General features: G+C 42.8%; 1 protein-coding gene across 3 annotated transcripts in view; it reads right to left on the bottom strand.

Moving 5' to 3' along the window:
• man1a2 (mannosidase, alpha, class 1A, member 2) overlaps window positions 1-14,312 on the bottom strand; it is a 179,829-nt gene extending 165,517 nt beyond the window's left edge. For 2 of the 3 annotated variants that reach the window (XM_080413101.1, XM_080413103.1), the window contains exons 1-3: window positions 14,020-14,312; window positions 12,411-12,460; window positions 11,112-11,665 (exon numbers count right to left, since the gene is read on the bottom strand). In XM_080413101.1, the coding sequence (XP_080269227.1) occupies window positions 11,112-11,419 (308 nt within the window). In that variant the 5' untranslated portion in view covers window positions 11,420-11,665; window positions 12,411-12,460; window positions 14,020-14,312. Of the gene's footprint in view, window positions 1-11,111; window positions 11,666-12,410; window positions 12,461-13,730; window positions 13,752-14,019 lie in introns of those variants that run through there. The other variant, XM_080413102.1, reaches the window with a different exon arrangement.
• Between the last annotated feature and the right edge of the window lie 5,113 nt (window positions 14,313-19,425).

Below are 19,425 nucleotides of genomic sequence, written 5' to 3'. Positions count from 1 at the left end.
CGGGAACCTAGGGGGTTGGGAGAGGTAACATACGCTGGTTTTGTATGCTTTTTGCCTTATTGACCCGTATGTGAATTGGAAAATACCAATACAAAAAAACCTGAACAAAAAAACAATACACAAACTAAGAAATCCAGCCTCCTTACACTCTAGTCCGCAAGCGGTTCTCAAACATTTTCATGTCAAGGACACCCACATTTATATGCATTTGACCACAAGATTTTGTGCCAGGGACCACCATAAGAAAATATTTGTTAAGATTTGTCAACATTTGAAAATATCAGATCTACAAGCTCACAACGCATTATGGGCTAGTAGATCAGCTATTTTCAAATAGGCGAATAAATTCAAACTGGGCTTACATTTTTTAATTGTTCCTCATTTTGCTGGAGACTCCCTGGAACCCCCTGAAGGACCCCCGGGGGTCCCCGGACACCCACTTTAAGAACCAGCGTTCAACCACACACCCACACACATACCATAAGAACCAGCGTTCTACCACACACCCACACACACATACCATAATGGGTCTTATTGTATTATACAGGTAACCCAATTTCACCTCTTACTGGCCTGCCGGTTACTATTAGTGTTACAGGCCTTATAACTTCGCTGTGGGTTGTGACAGAGCCATAAATCTGAATTCAGCATCACAGGCTTTGAATCATAGTCAGGGTTCCAGTAAGGCCAACATCGCAGAACGCTGATTTATCATAGTTAGCGTGATCTGAGAAATCATTTCTGTGTTTCCATGCCTTGTTCGACCTGTCACACACACAGCACAGTGTGATAAATCTAGACTGGGCTGCCTGCATGTACAGTATGTGAGCATATGTGCATGTGTGTAAGTAAAACCAGTCCTAATAATAGCACCCGGGTGAAAAACCACACATGAACACAGACATATCATGACACCGCAACCTAAAGCATCCCTCAGCCCCGCCATCAGTGCAAAAGGTCTTCACGAAACCACACATATAGGATTCCAGGATCTATAGCGCATTGGTTCTGCGGGACTCCCAGGGGTCCTTGAGGTGGTTCCAGGGGGTCCGCAGCAAAACGAGGAACAATTTAACTGCTACTAAAACAGCCAATCTACAAGCTCACGTGTCACGATGCAAAGCTTTTTGAGCTTGTGGATCGGCTATTTATTTATTTTTTTAACATCGTTGCCTGTGGCATGACAAAATAGGGACGCCAGGTTGAAATTGGTTACTTTCACAATGATTTCACCCACTAACAAGGTAATCCAATGAGAGAATGTAATGTATAAGAATGATTATAGGTTTCTCTTTCGGTATAGACAGTTGCAGTATTCTCTACTTATTCCAATAAACAACTGAGACCTTCTCTTATGGGGGTCCCTGACAACAATTATTTTCAAACGCAGGGTCCGCGACTTAATCGTTGAAATGAAAATGTTGGAGAACCACGGCTATAGAGCTTCATTTAGAATCAGCCTCTCTTGGTGCAAGCAGATTGAGCACTAATTTGCCAAGACTGCTATGGAGGGGCTTTTCAGACATTCACAATCAATGGTGAGCTATTTTTGCTTTTACAGTGGCAGAGCCATTGTAGGAGTCCCCCCATCATGCATACATTCTCCGTCTATCCCGCCCGCCCGTCTATTGGTACTGTGCATAGTTGTTGTAGACACTTTCTTAAGTACCCCTGTCATGCTTTTAAGTCCCTTAAAACTACCATCAGCGATGCCTACTTACAGTGGCTTGCAGATGTTTTCAGACCCTTCCTATCACGTTACATTTTTGGAAAATTATTATTGAAACCCTGAACAATCAAACTGAAGTCAAGTAAAATTTAATTCCAGTTCATGTTAAAAACGAGAGTCTTAATAATGGAGTGGCCTCCCAACCCCTTGTCCTAGGTGTGGCTCGTGAATGAAACAGGGCTAATCGGAAGGCGGGCGGGCATAGCTGAATGGGTAGAGACAGGTTCCCAGACAGACCGTCTGGGAATCGGAAGGTCGCCGGTTCGAAGTGTCCCTGAGCAAGACACTGAACTGGTCCCTGGGCAGCGGATGCCGTTAAAAATAGCACTCATTGCTCCTAATAGTTAGATGGGTAATGCAGAGGATACATTTCAGGTATGTGCAAACGTACTTGACAAGAATACCCATACAATAACTAGAAGGGGAGTGGACCCAATAATTACTGTTAATTATTATTATTATTATTATTATTATTATTATCATCATCATTATTGGCAAAATAATCTGAATGGCAACATCATGACTGGTTACGGTCCATTTCTTCTATGGCCAAATTTCAAAAGCAATCTTTAACCACAAAAACTAAATTATTTTCAAAATAGCCAATCTACAAGCTCACAGCGCGTGGCAATGCAGTTCCAGTGCTGGCTGTACACGGTTTCTGTCCGAGAGAGAGCGACAAGAGCAAGCCGCGGTGTTGCTAGGCAGATTCATTGAGCTATACAGTATGGGCAGATTACTGAGTGGGCCAGGTCTGGCATTCAGTTTCAGAACTGAGTTCTTCTGAGGCAGTATAAAACACTTTCGTCCACTCCAAACTTTATTCATGTCGGTAAACCCCACAAACACCGAAAAAAGGTCTGGATGGATAAAGTGGTTAATATGATTGTGATGCTATATTAAAAAAGGTTGCTGGGGACCCTCTGTAACCTCCCTGGACCCCACTTTGAGAACAACACAATAACAACCCTGTGAGCAGTCTACCCCTTCAGAAATCAAATGAAATGTCAACAATAGTGGTTTTCAAACTTTGTGCCCAAGTAACATTAATGGGCAAGTCAAAATGCCATGGCACACAGGTATTCATAGCAAACATATTTGATCTACGAGCTCAACGTTTTGACAGTGTAAGATATGTGGAAAAGAAACAAAATCATAGAAATGTAACAATTTCATCTATAATGACATGTTCATAATAAGAACACCAGGTTGAAATATATATTTAGGGTATATAATTGGCATCTGTATTGGGAAGTGAATGCACTCAAAGTACAGGCATAGTTAATTTTAACAATATCCCCTTTTTTTTATAGTTGTACAGTATATATATTGCAATAAGTGGTTGTCACAAAATCACAAAGCACAAATGGACTCGTCTCACGGCACACCGCTTGGGAACCACTGATATTGATGAAGGAGCAGCTACTATACCTGTGCATAACTGCTTAACACATTGAGTGCCAATCGCGTAGATCTACGCGAACCTATTTAAAGCCGCCACGTGCCAATCGCGTAGATCTACACGAACCGCCGGTTCGCGTTGATTTCACCCCAGGCGCACTTTCGGAATGTTTTGATCCATTTCCGGTTCCGGTTTGACCACCGGAAACAGAATGATTTGGGATCCGGTTTTGCCGATCCCGTCGGCCCTCGTTCTAATGACGAAACTGAAACTCAATTTTCTCCTTGTAGTTTTTTCTCCTCGCATATCACTGTTTAACGTAAACCGCTCTAACTACAACCATGGAGCTCCGTTTGACACGTGTTTTTTTCTGGTAGACACTAAACGCAGGGAGATCTGGGCGATGTTTACAAACAGTGCAGAGCTCAATCTTAAGGATTTTAACAAGGTCTATGGCGACGTGAAAAAAAAACAACAACAATAAAACGTTGGCACTGGTGAGTACATTATGAGATTAACCTCTGGCATGGAATGTGTTAATATGGATGTTTTTCCTTTTCTTTTTAACCCAATCAATCCGGGAACGCATCTGTGTCATTTTAGATTAGCTATAACCATTATTTTTATACTTGACCCGTACAAAAATGCCTCCCGAGCGTCTCCCTAGGGAGGTCCTCGCTGCACGTCCCACTGGGAAGAGACCCCGGGGCAGACCAAGGACCAGATGGGGGATTACATCTCCACACTGGCCTGGGAACGCCTCGGGATCCCCCAGGAGGAAGTGGCTAATGTTGCTCAGGAGAGGAAAGTCTGGAGCTCTCTGCTGTAACGGTTGCCCCTGCGACCCGACTCCGGATAAGCGGTTGAAGATGGATGGATGGATGGATGGCTATTCAAAAATAGCAGATCTACAAGCTCATAGCGTGGCACAGAGGGACGTGCTACGAGCTTGTAGAACTGCTATTTTTGAAAAATCTTTGAATACATATATTTTTCTGAAACAACATTTTTAACTCAAATCTTTGCTTCTGGGGGGTTCCGGGAACAACATATTTTGATGGGGACCGGCGGCCAAAACATAAAGGTTTGAGCACCACTGATATAGCAACAATAGCTTTTCAGAAAAAATCAGTCATTTGTTGAGACATTTGACAGTTACAAATGTTTCCTTTAAAAATATATATATATTCAAAGATTTGCACGAATTTTTTTTTCAAAAATAGCAGATCTACAAGTTCATAGCGCGGCACTATGAGCTTGTAGATCTGCTATTTCTGGAATGGCCAAAGAAATCTTAAAATGACACAGATGCGTTCCCAGATTGAATGGGTTCCTTTTCTCTTTTCTTTTTAAGAATTGTTGGAGACATCCATGCTTTATTTAGACTGGACACCGGACAGTGGAGGGAGGGGAGGGGAGGGTAGAAAGGAGGAATGACGTGCAACACAGGTCCGAGTCAAAACCCAGGAGGTTGCGGTTCATGTGGTCAGCAAAATTGACTGGTTTGGAAACCAGGGCACCCCGCTCAATGGGGCTTAAATGGGAGCTTTATTTTACCTGACAGCTTAATTAACTACAAGCCTATTTAAGGATACATTGTTATACATTTCATTTAACCTCTTGTGGTTTGTACCAAAGTGGGAGCTCGGTCAAGGAATGAATGATATGCGTTGCATAATTAACAGAAGGAAATGTCAAAATCTTCATGCCGTTGCAATTTTCTCCAGACTTGAGTTGTGTAGAATACCTGGCCTACAAGTTAAAAGTAAAGGGAAATATTTTTTTTGTAAACAAAATGTATGAATGCATTGACGAATAGATGTTTGGATGGATGGATAAACAGAGTTAGAGTTTTTAATTAACTCATTGCAATCCCTAGCAGTGCTTTCCCTTATTTAACATGAATTAGTAAGTGACAATGATTTTACCCTTAGAAGCATTCAGTATGACAATTATGGTTTTGAATAAAATATTAACTTCATTTTGTAATTTCAAGCTTTATGTCCGCAAATCCTGGATTGTCTCAAACAAGTCTAAGAAAAACAAAAGGCAACCCAACATAACGTGCTCAAAGTGAAAACGTTTTGGACCAATGCGATTTTGTCTACAGATATCCACAGGGAACCTCTGGTTCCCATGTTTGTCCCTGCATATTAAACTCATTTGTTGCTCACATTAACTGGATCACAGTTCATGCATTGTTCTCAGATGAAAGGTAATTCATTTCAATTGAGAGAGCACTTTACTGCTGCACCACTGCAAATGAACCGCAGGTGTTGGACAATATGGTTTTCGGGGGGGGGGGGGGGGGGGGGCTGATATTCTCATTTGTGCTTTTTATTATCGCACTTACAGTATTTTCCTTTTAATCCTCACATTCTTTTAGGTTTTTTTTCTGTATAGCAGCTTCATGAACTATGGTAACTAAGTAAGTAATATAATTACTACTACTGGATTTCCCCTAATTAAGCACTGATGCACTGATGATAAATGCATGGAACTCCAGGAACTGTAATGTTTTGCTCAAGTCCAACTTTTTTGCTGTCTCGACGTTTTGGTGCTAAAAACATCCTGATTGGATGAATTAAAACACAATTAACATAATACTGTATAATTCCACCTTTTATCCTTGCACAAAACACATACTATGTTTAATATCTAAGCCTTACTAGCAAAAGCTATGCAAAACATCCAGCTCGATCCGTTCAGATCAGGAAGAGACAGAGATGTTGGATAATACGGCTCCTTTGGCACATGTTTATGACAGTGCACTCAATTCTGGCATTAAATCAAATCAAACTTTATTTGTATAGCACATTTCCAACAACCAAGGTCGAAAAAAAAGTGCTGCACAGAGCATATTAAAATACAGACAGGCAAGAAAAGAGAAATAAATTAAAACGGAGGGAAAAAAGAAAAGAAACATGACACAACATCAGCAGCTTTTCTGCATCAGCAGAAAAGCACATGTGACTGATCCAAAGCTTCCCTCTGTACAATTCCTTTCTTCCCTTGCTGCTGCAAGAAAGGTACCTAGAGCCCGACCAATATATTAGTTTGGTCAAATATATAAGACATTATTTCACTTTTTTGAGGACATCCCGATTTCTTCCCTTCGAAGAATTTTGAAAATGTTTTAATGTGTATTTTTATATTTACTTGTTTGCTTGTAATTGTTGTTTGCTCATAATTAAATATTGAAGTTAAATATGTTTTTTTTTTTTTTTTTTTTAGTTATTTGTATTTGTTTAGAAACCTTAACTAATTGACTGCCATTACAGAGATAATCGTCATTTGGTGTTTTCAGTTGTTTACGATAGAGGGCGCTCTTCCACAACCTGTGGGTTAATCTAGGGCTTCCAGATCAGAGGACGACGCCACAATCAAAACAAAACCAACCATTTTATCGTGTTTTATTTCGTTACCAGGGGCAAAGTGCCCCTTGATATTCAATGGAGAAAACCAGGGAGGGAGGGAAGCCATACACATTTAGCCTGGGACCAGACGAATCTGCCAGTGCCAAAAAAAAATTTGCCCTCTGCGATTTGGGTCTGGCACCGCTCCGTTCTGAATCCATTTCCTCCTCCCGAAGTCTGGGGTGACCAATCAGGGCCCAGTATTCAAATATGGGAGACTGTAATTGGTAGTTGGTCTATCCAATTGCGTCGATAGCCATTGTTTTGATCCCGCCCCCTTGGGAAAAAAAACCTCCTCATAGAAGCACCAGACTCATATCCACGCAGTGATATAGTCTGGCTACGCGAGGCTAATACACATTTGCCCCGCACACCAGAAACTCAATCGGGTCTCTACCGTCTGTAGTGATGGGATGTTGATGACAGATGACAGATTCGTTCTAAAATGCTTCAGTCTTCGAACCCGTTCACTTCCTGAAACCGTTAGGTGTAGGCTTTCGTTCATGCTCCACCACTCCCACCCCCTGTCCTCCCTTCCACAGGATGGGCAAGCTGCTCTCCCGTGACAGACCAACCGACAGACAGTGTTGCGGCGGGTAGAGTTTGCCTCGCGAATCGCGATGTGACCTCTAATGAAATTAAATGATGTATGTATTAGGCCTGACCTCGACTAGTCGAATAGTCGACTAATTAGTCGCGGGGGGTCCGAGTCGACTGCGTGTCTCTTAGTCGAATCTAGTCGCGGCCATAGCTGAGTGGTTAGTGAGCCCGCCTAGGGAACCAGAGGCCCTGGTTGCCCCAGGTTCGATTCCAGGCTATCCCAGCATATGTGCCGATGATATGAAATTTGTCCCTGAGCAAGACTCTTAACCCCAATTGCTCACAGGTTCTCATTGGAAACAAGACCGCAAGGACTTTCATGAACGACCTGTTAAAAGGAATTATCCTTATCCTTATCCTTAGTCGAGAGAGAAAAAATAGTTTTTTTTATTATTATTATTTGACTGTGAGATTGGCCTAGTTTGTTATATTAATTAACTATAGTTTGCCAAAAATAGGATATACATCATGATTTATTGGGAGAAACCAATAGTATATGTTAAATCAGACACTAAGCACCCCTACAGCCCAAATGGAATGTTCCTCTATTGCATAACATATTTTTTGCATGATTTGACTGAGAGATTGGCAGTCGAATCAGATTGATTCGACTGCCAATCTCAGTCGAATTATGCCAAAAAATCAACAAAAAAAATAAAATAAAAATTGTTTACCTTTTTTTTTTTTTTTTTTTCTCAAAATCACTGGCAGTGGCTGCAGACTTTTCTGAAAAACTCTGGCAGTCAAAGAGTTAATGAAATCTAAGTTTCAAATTGATCATTGATCCCTGCTGATACCCAAAAAAATAATCATAATCATAATAATCACACGTCCCTTGGGCTAAGAGATGGAATGCTACAAAGAAGCAGCGTACAGTACAACACAGCAAGAGCACAGGGCTAGATGGTGTGAGCTTTCACTTTGGCCACATTCCTTCATTTTGGATTATCGTCGACATCGCAAACATTCGCCGGAACAAACGAAACAAAACCAACCGTGGCAGACAGACCAAAACTACTTCCTAAAAACCTTCATGCGATTATTGACCACTTAAACCCTATATACTTAATTGACCGGAGTCCCCCAGGGCTCTATAATAGGCCCGCCTCCTGTTTTTACTCCACACTAAATATCTTCGCAGATCTACAAGCTCACAACACAGTGCAACGTGATGCATTGGGACCTTGTAGATCTGCCATTTTCTCTGAATGTTTGCCCCAGAATAGGGACGCTCGGGTTCATGTGGAAAATGTGAGCGGTGAGGTGATTCTTCCGTGTGGTTATGGCCTGGTCTGTGGACAAATAATAAAGGTGACACTATCACTAGCTGCCTATGAGCTTGTCTGTGCTCCCCAACAGGCTTCTTTAGATATTCGCTCTATATGGTTCACTCCCAGGGGAGTGGGACCCTGGGGAAAACAGTGAGGTTGCACTAACTGCTGAGTCAGATACACAAAATACTAAACTGAAGGTAATTCCATAAACTAAACTACAGTTGTGGGGGTGCTTATGAGGGGTTAAATATAAAGACTGCACTTTCGAGACTTACAATTTGCATAAAACTAATTTTGAGGGATCTCAGAGGTATTACTCTCCCTCCTTGAAAGCTGAAATTGCCATCCTCAAGACATGAGGGTAAAGGGGAGGCGTGCCGTTTGTGTTCAATGCCTGCTAGTGGTTGCTTCTTTTATCTCACCTTAAAGAGCCTCCCCCAGTCAAAAGAATAGCGCTCACATTCAGTCAAATGCATCCTGTGACATCCGCAAAAGTGTAACAGAACATATTTGTTTGCAGAGGTTATCAATCACAAAACAAGATTATAATTTTGTTATTGTACATATTCACGCTCAATCACGTGGGAATACCCTGGATTTCTGGACACACAATATTGATAATAAGCCATATTGTATTTTGTGTGTGTTAAATAAATATTCTGACTGCGACACACAACCTGATATGAATTGACACATGCATGTGTGCACACCTGGGGGAATTGCTTGGGAATTTACATACAATTTGCAGTGGGAACATTATGCACAGGTTCTTTGCTCTGTCTGAATATAATCCAAGATTTTCTCCAACATGCAGCCTGATTTGTAGGACAGGGATCCTGCAAAGCACCAGTAAACATTGTTTAGAGATTAGTCCCTGCAAAAATGCAGCCTCTTGCAGTTTGCAAACTGCGGCAATCACTTTTGTGATTTCGATTGTTTTTCGATTAGTTGTACAGCCTCTGGGCAGGTTAGAATCCACCATTTTCAGGGCCCTTTAATGCAAACTAGCGACTCCACAGAAGGGAGGGCGCTGTCACTTCGCCTAGCCATGTCTACTCCTTTTATCATTTGAACAGCTACCTCCAGAAAGCCACGCCGTGGAACATTTCCAAAGCTCCTGCAGCTAGTACTGCCCTTCTTTCTTCAGAGGGGCCGTCTCAGTCCTGGTGATGACATACAGGACCACACTATAGCCCCATGCCATGCTTTTCTTCCTTCTCGGTTACCAAAGTACAGAAAATCTGTTATTTTGAGCAGGTGGCGTGCCAAACCGTGGAAAGCTTTCCGTGACGAACAGAAAAATGAAACGGGCCCCACAGGGGACCAGAGTGGCAAAATACTCAACAGTCCCTTGCTGCACAACAGGCAGAGAAAAGGCTTTTAACACCTAGCCCACCATTCTGTAAGTAACGACCACTTCCCCCAGCATGTACAGTAGGTTGATTTAACTGTACAACTGTGGCTGGTAAGACAGTCAATAATTCCACAACAATGTCTTTCTTTCTTTTGTATAGTACTGCAATGTCAGCAAAAGCTGAATTAAGTCATATTTTCTTGAATTACATATACACCGAGCATAGCGATGTGCATGCTGGGCTTGATGCTAGCAGTATGACCGGACTGTGTGGAGGTAATTTAACAGGAATGGAGAGAAAGAGAGATTTAATAAAAGAGACAATGAAAAAAAGAGAAAGATGCAGCAAAAAGAGAGAGACCAAGCGAGGCAGCAAAAGTGACGGAGCTCGTGGTGGTTCTGGGAACTCAAGGGCTTCCACAAATGTTACAGCGGGCTATTACTAGCCTATCTACTTGGAGCCATTGCATAAAAATCCTACAGCCTTGCATCTACGCTGTACAAAATCTACAATGGAAATGTATTAAACAATGACACTTAAATGTAACTGAAAACGCTTTGTCCTGCACCCCTACTGAGTTACCTAGATGTCGGCCTCCATGGTGAATGAACTGCAAAAGGAAACTGTGGAAATATGCATATAATAACAGCTTTTCAAACGGCCTCTGTGTTCTGGTTCATCAAGTTGCACCATGTTCACCCTTGGGGGAACATGGGACACCGTGTCCAAGGTGACTATTTCCTTGTCATGCAACAATGAAACCGGCCATACCTGTAGACTAGAATTTTGAGAATCTTAACCCAAGGTACAAAAGAAATAGGGCGGTGTTGACAAAAAAAAAAGGAGGAAACTATTATGTGGAGCATACGTGGAGCTAGACGGTTTTACAGGCTATCAACATCCCATTCCACAACCTCGGGGTGTTTTCCACATGGCTACCGAACAATCGATGTGTGTCAAGAGACCTGTATAAGTGGCCTGCGAGGAACAATACCCACACACACGTGACGTCATGCACATAAACCTGGGCAGTGGACCAGAAAAGCAAGTGAGAATTTCCTTGCGTGTGATGGATCAATAGTCGAGTACTTTATCATTTCAACCCACCGGCGACCCATCTCAATGACATTTTCAGAAGCCACTTTCTTGCTCGGCGGCAGCATAACAGCACGGGAAAAAAATTATGATGGCAAAGAAGCAAAGCCAAATTACAGCTCTCCCAAAGTAAAGCCAAATCACGGCTCGCCCAGTGAAAGTGAGCCATGATTTTTTGGAAATCAAACACTGGGAGGTTCATGTCAAATCAAATGATGTCAGATCTGCCATTTGCCGTACCTGTGTCTGTGCTCGTAGTGGGCCCCCTGTCCATGTATGACCACCGGGCCGTCCGCGTGCTTCTTGTGGGAGTCGATGTGGGGGATGAGCACGTCCTCCAGGCCCAGGTCAAAGCGCTTGTGCTTGGAACTGTCCGGCAGGAAGAAGAAGGCTCCGAAGCACAGGGTGATGAAGGCACTGAGGATGAGGAGGAGGATGAACTTCTCCGAGAGCCTCAACGTGGCCCTGTGATGCGGGAAGGACGAGGCACCCGGAGACAGCGTCGGGATCCTGCGGCCCGAGAGCGGCAGCAGGGCCGGCGTCGTCATGGTTTCGCCGCTTAAAAGTCAACTCTGGTTGGGGGTTCGGGCTGAGACTGGGGAGGTGTGGGAGGGAGGAGGGGAGTGGATCTACAAGCGCCACGGGTCCTCTTGTAGCAGCAACATGCAACGCACCCTCCGGGCCACTCTTATTATCTCATCCCGGCAACGGTTAGTCCAGAATCAACAAAGACGAGTTGCTGAAGCCCCTCAGTGACGAAGCGACGGGCTGCCTTGGAACTGGTCATGTTGATACTGAAAGTGAAAATAGCAGGTGTTGATCAGTGATGAAGCATTGAGTTGCACACACTGCAATTTACTGAAAATGACAGCACATGTTAATGTGTATGTTCAGACATTTAACCATCAATACTTAGTAATAAACTTGACAATACTTAGTCAACTTAGCTCTGTACTTGGTCTGCTCTATTTTTCCCTCAACACCTAAAACCTCTTTGCCGAAAACAGCAGATCAAGCTCACAACGACTCGCGCGCTTGTACATAATGCTATTTTTGGCTTAAGTTCTCCTCAGAATAGGAATGCTAGGCTTCAAGTGGTAAATGTAAAATAGCCTATCACAAAAAGATTTGGCACCCCCCCTGTAGTAACTCTGTGGACCCCCTAGCAGTCCTGGACCCCCTGTTTGAAGACCCCAGACTTAAACCCTAAGTACTAAGAGTCCACCAGTGCTCTACTAAGATGTAATGTCATTGCATTGCATCACAGTGAATTACATAGGCTATCTTTCAGATCAGAAGTAAATGCAGTCATCCATAATAATAAGATAAATACTGTAGCTATTTTTCTATTGGTTGACAGAATCATATGTGGCAACAGTTCCTAGCCAGCCAGCATCACCAAAAACGGAGATAACCAGTGACGGATGAGCCCTATAATGTCTACCAGCACAGATGTTGTAGGGCTTGGACATATTTGATATACCCTAAACAAAAGATTATCAACGGATAGACAGAGAACAGCGAGGAAAATCCACCTACCGAGCAAATCCTGTTATTCAATGCCATCCTTTAGGCTGCATCGGATTGGACTGGAAGACAAATCACACAGCCTCAGTGAAAGCTGCACAGGAGACTCAAGCTGAACACACTAGGCATGCACTCACTGTATTGGGTTATTATAATTCATCCTAGCCAGTCCATTAGCATGCTGTTAGTGGCTTACAGAGCACAGACATCACCACAAAATGTGGGAAGCAAAATAAGGTGCAAAAATAAATGTTTCCCCTCAAGAAAAGAAAAGGAAAAACACATCCAGTGTCTGCCCACATTTTGAAAATACATTTGAATATGTCATCATGTCAAGCAAACAGTGCTTACAGTACAAGCCCTGCTCATTTATAACCAGATTAAGGTTTAAGTATTAAACATCAACCTAACAGGCCTATTTATTTTTTGTCTAGTTGCCGTCCATCCACCCAGGCCTCCATCTCTGTGTGTGTCGCTTGTGCCAAAAAAAAGAACAGATCTACAAGCTAACAAGGCGTCGCATCGCGCCGCCTCACTAGCTTGTAGATCTGTTCTTTTGGGCACAAGAAGAGACATCGCTCGCGCAACCGACCGTGTCGCTCGATTTAAAAAATAATAAATGACGTTATTTCCTTTAACAACTTTAACAGGAGGAGGGGGGGGGACAGTGTTGACGTGACGCATGTATATTGTACACATCTTTTTCGTTGGGAGGGAAAAAAAAAAAACATAAACGTCATTATTTATTTTTTTCGTGAGCGATGCGACGACATAAGTATCGTAGTGTCGGCGACGTCTGTCTGCCAAAAGAAAATATTATTATTATTATTATTATTTTTTTAAAGACGTCCGTAATAAAAATAATAATAATAATAATAAAAACACGTCCGTCTACGCCCCCCCCCCCCCCACCACCAAAAAGAAAAAAAGACGTCTGTCTCCCCCCCGCACAGAATGCCAAGTTCACCCTCCTCCTCCTCCTCCTCCAAGCGGCAGACTTGGCTGGACTGAAACGGGGGCTTCATAATACTTTATTGGGCGCCGGGGGTCGCGCGCCGAAAACGGCAGATATACAAGCTCACAAGGCGTCGCTTGCATATCTGCCGTTTTCGTCGCGCGACAACCCGGGCGCGCAGCAACCAAAACGCGGCTTCGTTCCTTCCTTCGCTCGCGACGAGCTATAGGCGTGTTAGCTAGCAGCAGGAGGTTCAGGCGAACGATAACTGTTAGCTACACCTCGCTGCTAACGGCCATTAAACTGACAACACAAAGCGACTACGCTGCACAAAAAAAAAGGCATTTAACACCCGGAATTCAGACCCTTTTACTCACTGAATTGTTTTTCGCTGTGGCCCCCCCCGGGGTGTCGCATTAAAGGTCCTTGCACACTGGTGCGTCTTTTCGTTGCGTTTTTTTTTTTTTCATTGTTTTTTCAATTTTTTTCATTGTTGTAAAAAAAACGCAACGAAAAGACGCACCAGTGTGCAAGGACCTTAAGAGTGTATTCGCTATAATAACGCAGCTACTATAGCAGCAGTTAGCCGTAGCTTTAGGGTTATCTATCTATCTGTGGCGGTGTACCGATAGAGGCGGTGTGTTGTTGTAAGCTCTGCTGCATCACCTCTTTCATTTACTCCGACGGACACAATCGATGAATCCTAGACACACACGAAGCCTCTCCTCCTTATTATTATTATCCGTAGCGTTTGGGGGGGAAGAAGAAGAAGACGAGGAAGAAGCGATCAACGTCCTCCTCCTCCTCATGTCTCTCCACGGACGGCTACGCTTTCATAACCCAGCAGCGGGCTCCTGGTGGTCTGGTCGGTGGGTCCGTGCTGCCTGGCTACCACATAGCGCTGTTGTTGGTGGATGTGTGGCCGCCACACTGCTGCTAGTGCTGGGCTGCAACGGCTGTCTGTCTGACTGGTTTGGTTGGTTGGTTCTTGGTTGGCTGCTCCCTCCCTCCTCCTTTCTCTCTCTCTCTCTCTTCCTCTCTCCTCCTCCTCGACGTTCCAGGCTCAACTACACAGCCTTGGTCATGATGTTAGGGATGGGCTGACAATTCCCCGCGGTTGTTAGAACCGAAAAAGGGTTCTACATTATGGCAGTGGTGGAAAGTAACCAAGTACATTTACTCAAGTACTGTACTTAAGTAAAATTTTGAGGTATTTGTACTTTACTTGAGTATTTCCAATTTCCAATACTTTTACTTCTACTCCACTACATCTCAGAGGCAAATATTGTACTTTTACTCCACTACAATTATTTGAAAACTTTAGTTACTAGTTACTTTTCAGATATAAACTATGATATAATGAAACATACATTAACCACTTTAGCCCTATTATATACATAGGCTATTTGAAAATAGCAGATCTACAAGCTCACAACGCGTCGCATCGCGACGCGTTGTGAGCTTGTAGATCGGCTATTTTCAAATATTTAGTACTTTTACTTTTGGTACTTTAAGTACATTTTGATGCCAATACTTTTGTACTTTTACTCAAGTAAATTTTGGATTTTGGATTTTTACTTGTAACAGAGTATTTTTATATTGCAGTATTGGTACTTTTACTTAAGTACAGAATTTGAGTACTTTTTCCACCACTGCATTATGGATGGGGTAAAGGTTCTACGTGGGGGAGAAAAATAGTTCTATAGGCTATAGAACCGAAAAAAGGTTCTCCATGGAATTGCAAAAGGTTCTACGTGGAACTGGAAAAAGTTCTTTATGTAACCTAAAAGGGTTCTGCTATAACAAATGCTCTTTACAATATGTCATGATTCACAAAGCCCATAAACACAATGATGCACTAATATTTGTTTATTAATTTCTTCTGTGAAAATTCTGCACCAATATATCAAACAAGTCAAATTAAACGCAATCAAATTCGGCTATTTATCAAAGCACTAGTAAACAAGTCGAGGTGAAATTTTTATGCCATAGTAGGCTTACTTCAGACTTACATAACCATAAGGAAACACACACAAAAAAACCTGTTTCCACAGCAGGAGTGAGTGAGTGATTGAGTGAGTGATGATTTCAGGACAATGGACAGTTCCTCACGCCTAATAGGCTAATTAATTTTGCCAGTGCATATTATCAACTAAAATACAACAGACCTATGAGTATATGTTGTATTTATTCATTCCACTCACCAATAGTATAGAGCTGAAGGTGTCAATCGTGGCCTTTTGATTGAATACTTTATTAGTCAGAAATGTAAACAGCACCTGGTACATTAAGACATTAAAGCTAAAAGGATAACACAAAAAAGTCCTGTCGTCTGCTTGAAACGGCTTCCTTCCATTCACTTTGGCACATTATTTGCTTGCTGAAGCAACATCTAGGGCTAGAATCTCTCTCCCAGAACGGCATCAAAACAAATCTAGGAATTCATTTGGAAATGTACATATTTAACATTTTGTAAAACATTAAAATGTTGGTGGGCTGGGGACGGTTACTGGCCAATCTGGATGGGGGGGGGCCACAAAGTCCCATTTGGGTGGGCATTGCCCACGATGCCCCGTGTAGCATTGCCACATTGAACTGAAAAAAGTTCTGCATGAAACTGAAAACAGTTCTATATGAAACTTAAAAAGAAACTGAAGAGGTGGATTGTTTGTTAACGTGCTCCTATACTAATTTGATAGCGATTTACCAAATTAATAGAGCAGAATATGTTAATTATGGTTCTCCTCTTTCCCTCAATCATTTATCCTGACCAAAGATCTGTGAGAGGCTACGCTTCAGGTCAGATGTTTCACTTGTGAGTCATCATGCTCCTGAACCATTCACTAGAGACACGTAGAGTAGAACGATATCCCGTAACCCTTGAGAAGCATGTCATGGAATGTTAAGAGAGCAGTTACTGATATTGACAAGAAATGTGACACCTTGTTGGAGTGACAACAAAAGGAAAGACTGTAACATTATCACCCCTCCTCTATCTCTCTCTGTCACACACACACGCACAGACACACACACACACACACACACACACACACACACACACACACACACACACACACACACACACACACACACACACACACACACTGTTTTCCTCTCAACAACTAGAAATCTACCCACCCTACGCATAGAACTACTGCATATAATATCTGGTAGAGAGCACAGAAAATCCCTGCCCACTCATTTAAAAATAACCAGCTCAGTGGCCTTGTGATTAGAGTGTCCGCCCTGAGATTGTGAGGTCGAGGTTCAATCCCCATCAAGGTCATACCATAGATAGACTATAGAAATTGGACCCAGTACCTCCCTGCTTGCCACTCAGCATCAAGGGTTGGATTGGGGGTAAATTACTGCAATATACTAGCGTAATGTCCAGGGGTGTACCTGTACATCACGGCTCAGGGATGTACTTGTACATCAAGTCGCTTCACGCTACATAAAACAGGAGATAGGCTCTTGCCCTATGGGCCACATGGCTCGGGAACTGTTGGTTCCCAAGGCTATACTTACTTACTCATTTCAATGAAAGTTGCTCACCCAGCGCATATGCCCCTAGGGACGCGTATTCGTCACGTCACTGACTGCGTATACCCGGAAGGAGGGTGTCCCTAGGGGCATACAGTATGCGCTGGGTGATAATCAAAATGAATTTTAAAAAAAACACCATAGGCTATCTTAGGGATCTGTCCTGAGAGATGAACTGCCAGGAGTAAGAGGCGTCAGAAACATTAGCAGAGAATTTCAGTCAAGGCCTTAGTCATGTTTTGGCACCTGTACCCAGCTGCCCTGTTCCCTCCCCAGCATGGACCTATGCATTATAAATGGACACAACACAAAATTAAATCATCTTTTCAAATGCACTCTCCTTTATCAAATGCAGAGACTGCTCTGCTGCCAGGAAGGTCACAATTCATCATATTATTTCCTTGGCTTGTACTCAGAGCACACTCCCATAAGTTTGACCATGACAATGAGCGCTCTGTGCCTGTCCCTTTCAGTACAATAGCCGCCGCTGAAAATGAGACAGGTGTCGCTTCGCTTTGGCTGGAGCTTTTTGTCTCTCTGGTGCAGCTCCTCCACCTCTCACCCTGGCCAAGATCACACTCTGAGGCCAAGAATTTGCTTGACCCCCGCAACCCCCAAGTGAAGGATTGTAGCTAATCGGTTTGAAACTTTCCATTGTGGTTCTGAGGCCAATAAGCCTGCACCACTCCGTTACGTGAACAGTTATCATTGTGTTTCCATTAGCAGTGGAACTGTAATCAGAATTAGGATGTATATAAAACTCCAGTAAATTTTTTGTCATGGGACAACAGCATAGTATGACATTAGAGCCAGGGCTACACAAGTTAACAGTAATGGCATGTAGAATGAGATTTACACAGTTATATCTGAAAGGCGGCAGACCATGTCGACTGGTTTTATTTTTTTCTTAAACCTGGGTTTTTGGAATGACAAAAGTAGCCCCAGGAAACAGATCTGTGTGTGCGTGACAAAATTGACGCATGCAGAGAGAGAGAGAAAAGAGAGAGATTAGAGTCAACCCACATGCACTGCCTCACACCAAGTTGTCCGGAGATCAAATGAAAAGTGTCCGTGCTGACACAGTCGGGCATATAATGTTAACCCTAGCATCCTTATTTTGGGGGACAAACATTTGTCTAAAATAGCAGATCTACAAGCTTGACTTATAATAGTATAATTGCAACATTGAATTAGAGTTTGGTCAAAAGATAGAATAGGAGTCACTGTTAAATAGTATACATACCGCTATCTGCCTTGCTGATGCAAGTTGTGGATAATGTCTGTGTTTATTACAGATGTAGCACGATGGGATAAAATCAGAAATCTATTGGGCTTAATATAACCGTAACCTTGTATTTATTTACTTTACTTATGCACATATTACTACTGTCTTCCCAACATGGACAGATATAGAAAACAAAACAGACCAGCCACCAAACAGAAACATTGCATAGTGGTAGAAGTTCAAGATAACGAAAATGGGGCATGAAACCCCAGCCTGAACAGATGTTATTGATCAAAATTAAAATATGCCATGACCAGATCCCTAGTTTTGCACTGAAATGGAGGTACTTTCCTGATCCACATCTCTATGTTACACAAAACCATTTTGTCTAGTGAGAACCTGAACTATTTACCTGATTAGTCTGTAATCAACCACGTGATGATAACATGCAATTGAGTGTCTAAAGGTGACTACTGTAGTATTCTATGTTTAGTTGTTTTTGTAGATAAAGTATTGTTGTCTCTTCTCAAGTGTCTGGCAGTAGTAATTATTCAGACATGCATTTTGTGTTGACTCTCAAGAGTCCCACCGCAGGGCCTAAAACCAATAATTGAATACGTACATCATTAAGCCCTCCCACCAGTTCGGTTTGGCTGAGAGCACGGTTGTGCACCCGTGCGGACTGTTGGCACGGTTTACACCATTGTCAGCCAGACAGTCTGAAATGCAATTGGAACGGTTATTAACCGTTCTCAGAACCATTCTATGGTGCAGTGGAAAAGGGCCTTAAATAAGCATTGACACTGCATATGCTGCCAGAAGCGTTGGCTTTTACGCGGTGCAACTTGGTAGTGGGCCACAAACTTTGGCTGAGCCACAAATTGCTACCTCTTAAGTGCAGGTGACCACGATTTATTCACCCTCTTTCCTGCCGCTTAGGAGTACCATGTAGGAGCTGTCTAAAGGATTGCAGCGGATCATGTTTATTATCTTAAAAAAAAAAGGATAATAGGTAGTTAGGAGTGCATTTCTACCTCATTGTTTAGGCTACTTACTGAAGGCAGACAGGAAAGTTGAGGAGACGGCAGCATTGTAGAGCCATGGAGGAAGGCTCTCGTCAAGCACGTTTAGACCAGGGCGGGGACGGAATGGATTAAATGTTGTTCCATTCTTCCCATCAGCCTGATTTATTCGTTGTCGTACAACAGTGTCATGTGCCGAAAATAACCAATCTACAAGCTCACAGCGCGTTTAAAGTTGTACAATGCAAAATCACAAATAACGATTTTTAGCAACCTCTGCTG

Source organism: Gymnoscopelus braueri, assembly GCF_963280865.1.
Source record: "Gymnoscopelus braueri genome assembly, chromosome: 18".
Classification (NCBI taxonomy): domain Eukaryota; kingdom Metazoa; phylum Chordata; class Actinopteri; order Myctophiformes; family Myctophidae; genus Gymnoscopelus; species Gymnoscopelus braueri.
Note: the sequence above shows the minus strand (reverse complement) of the source record. Positions and strands in the feature narration are given on the sequence as shown.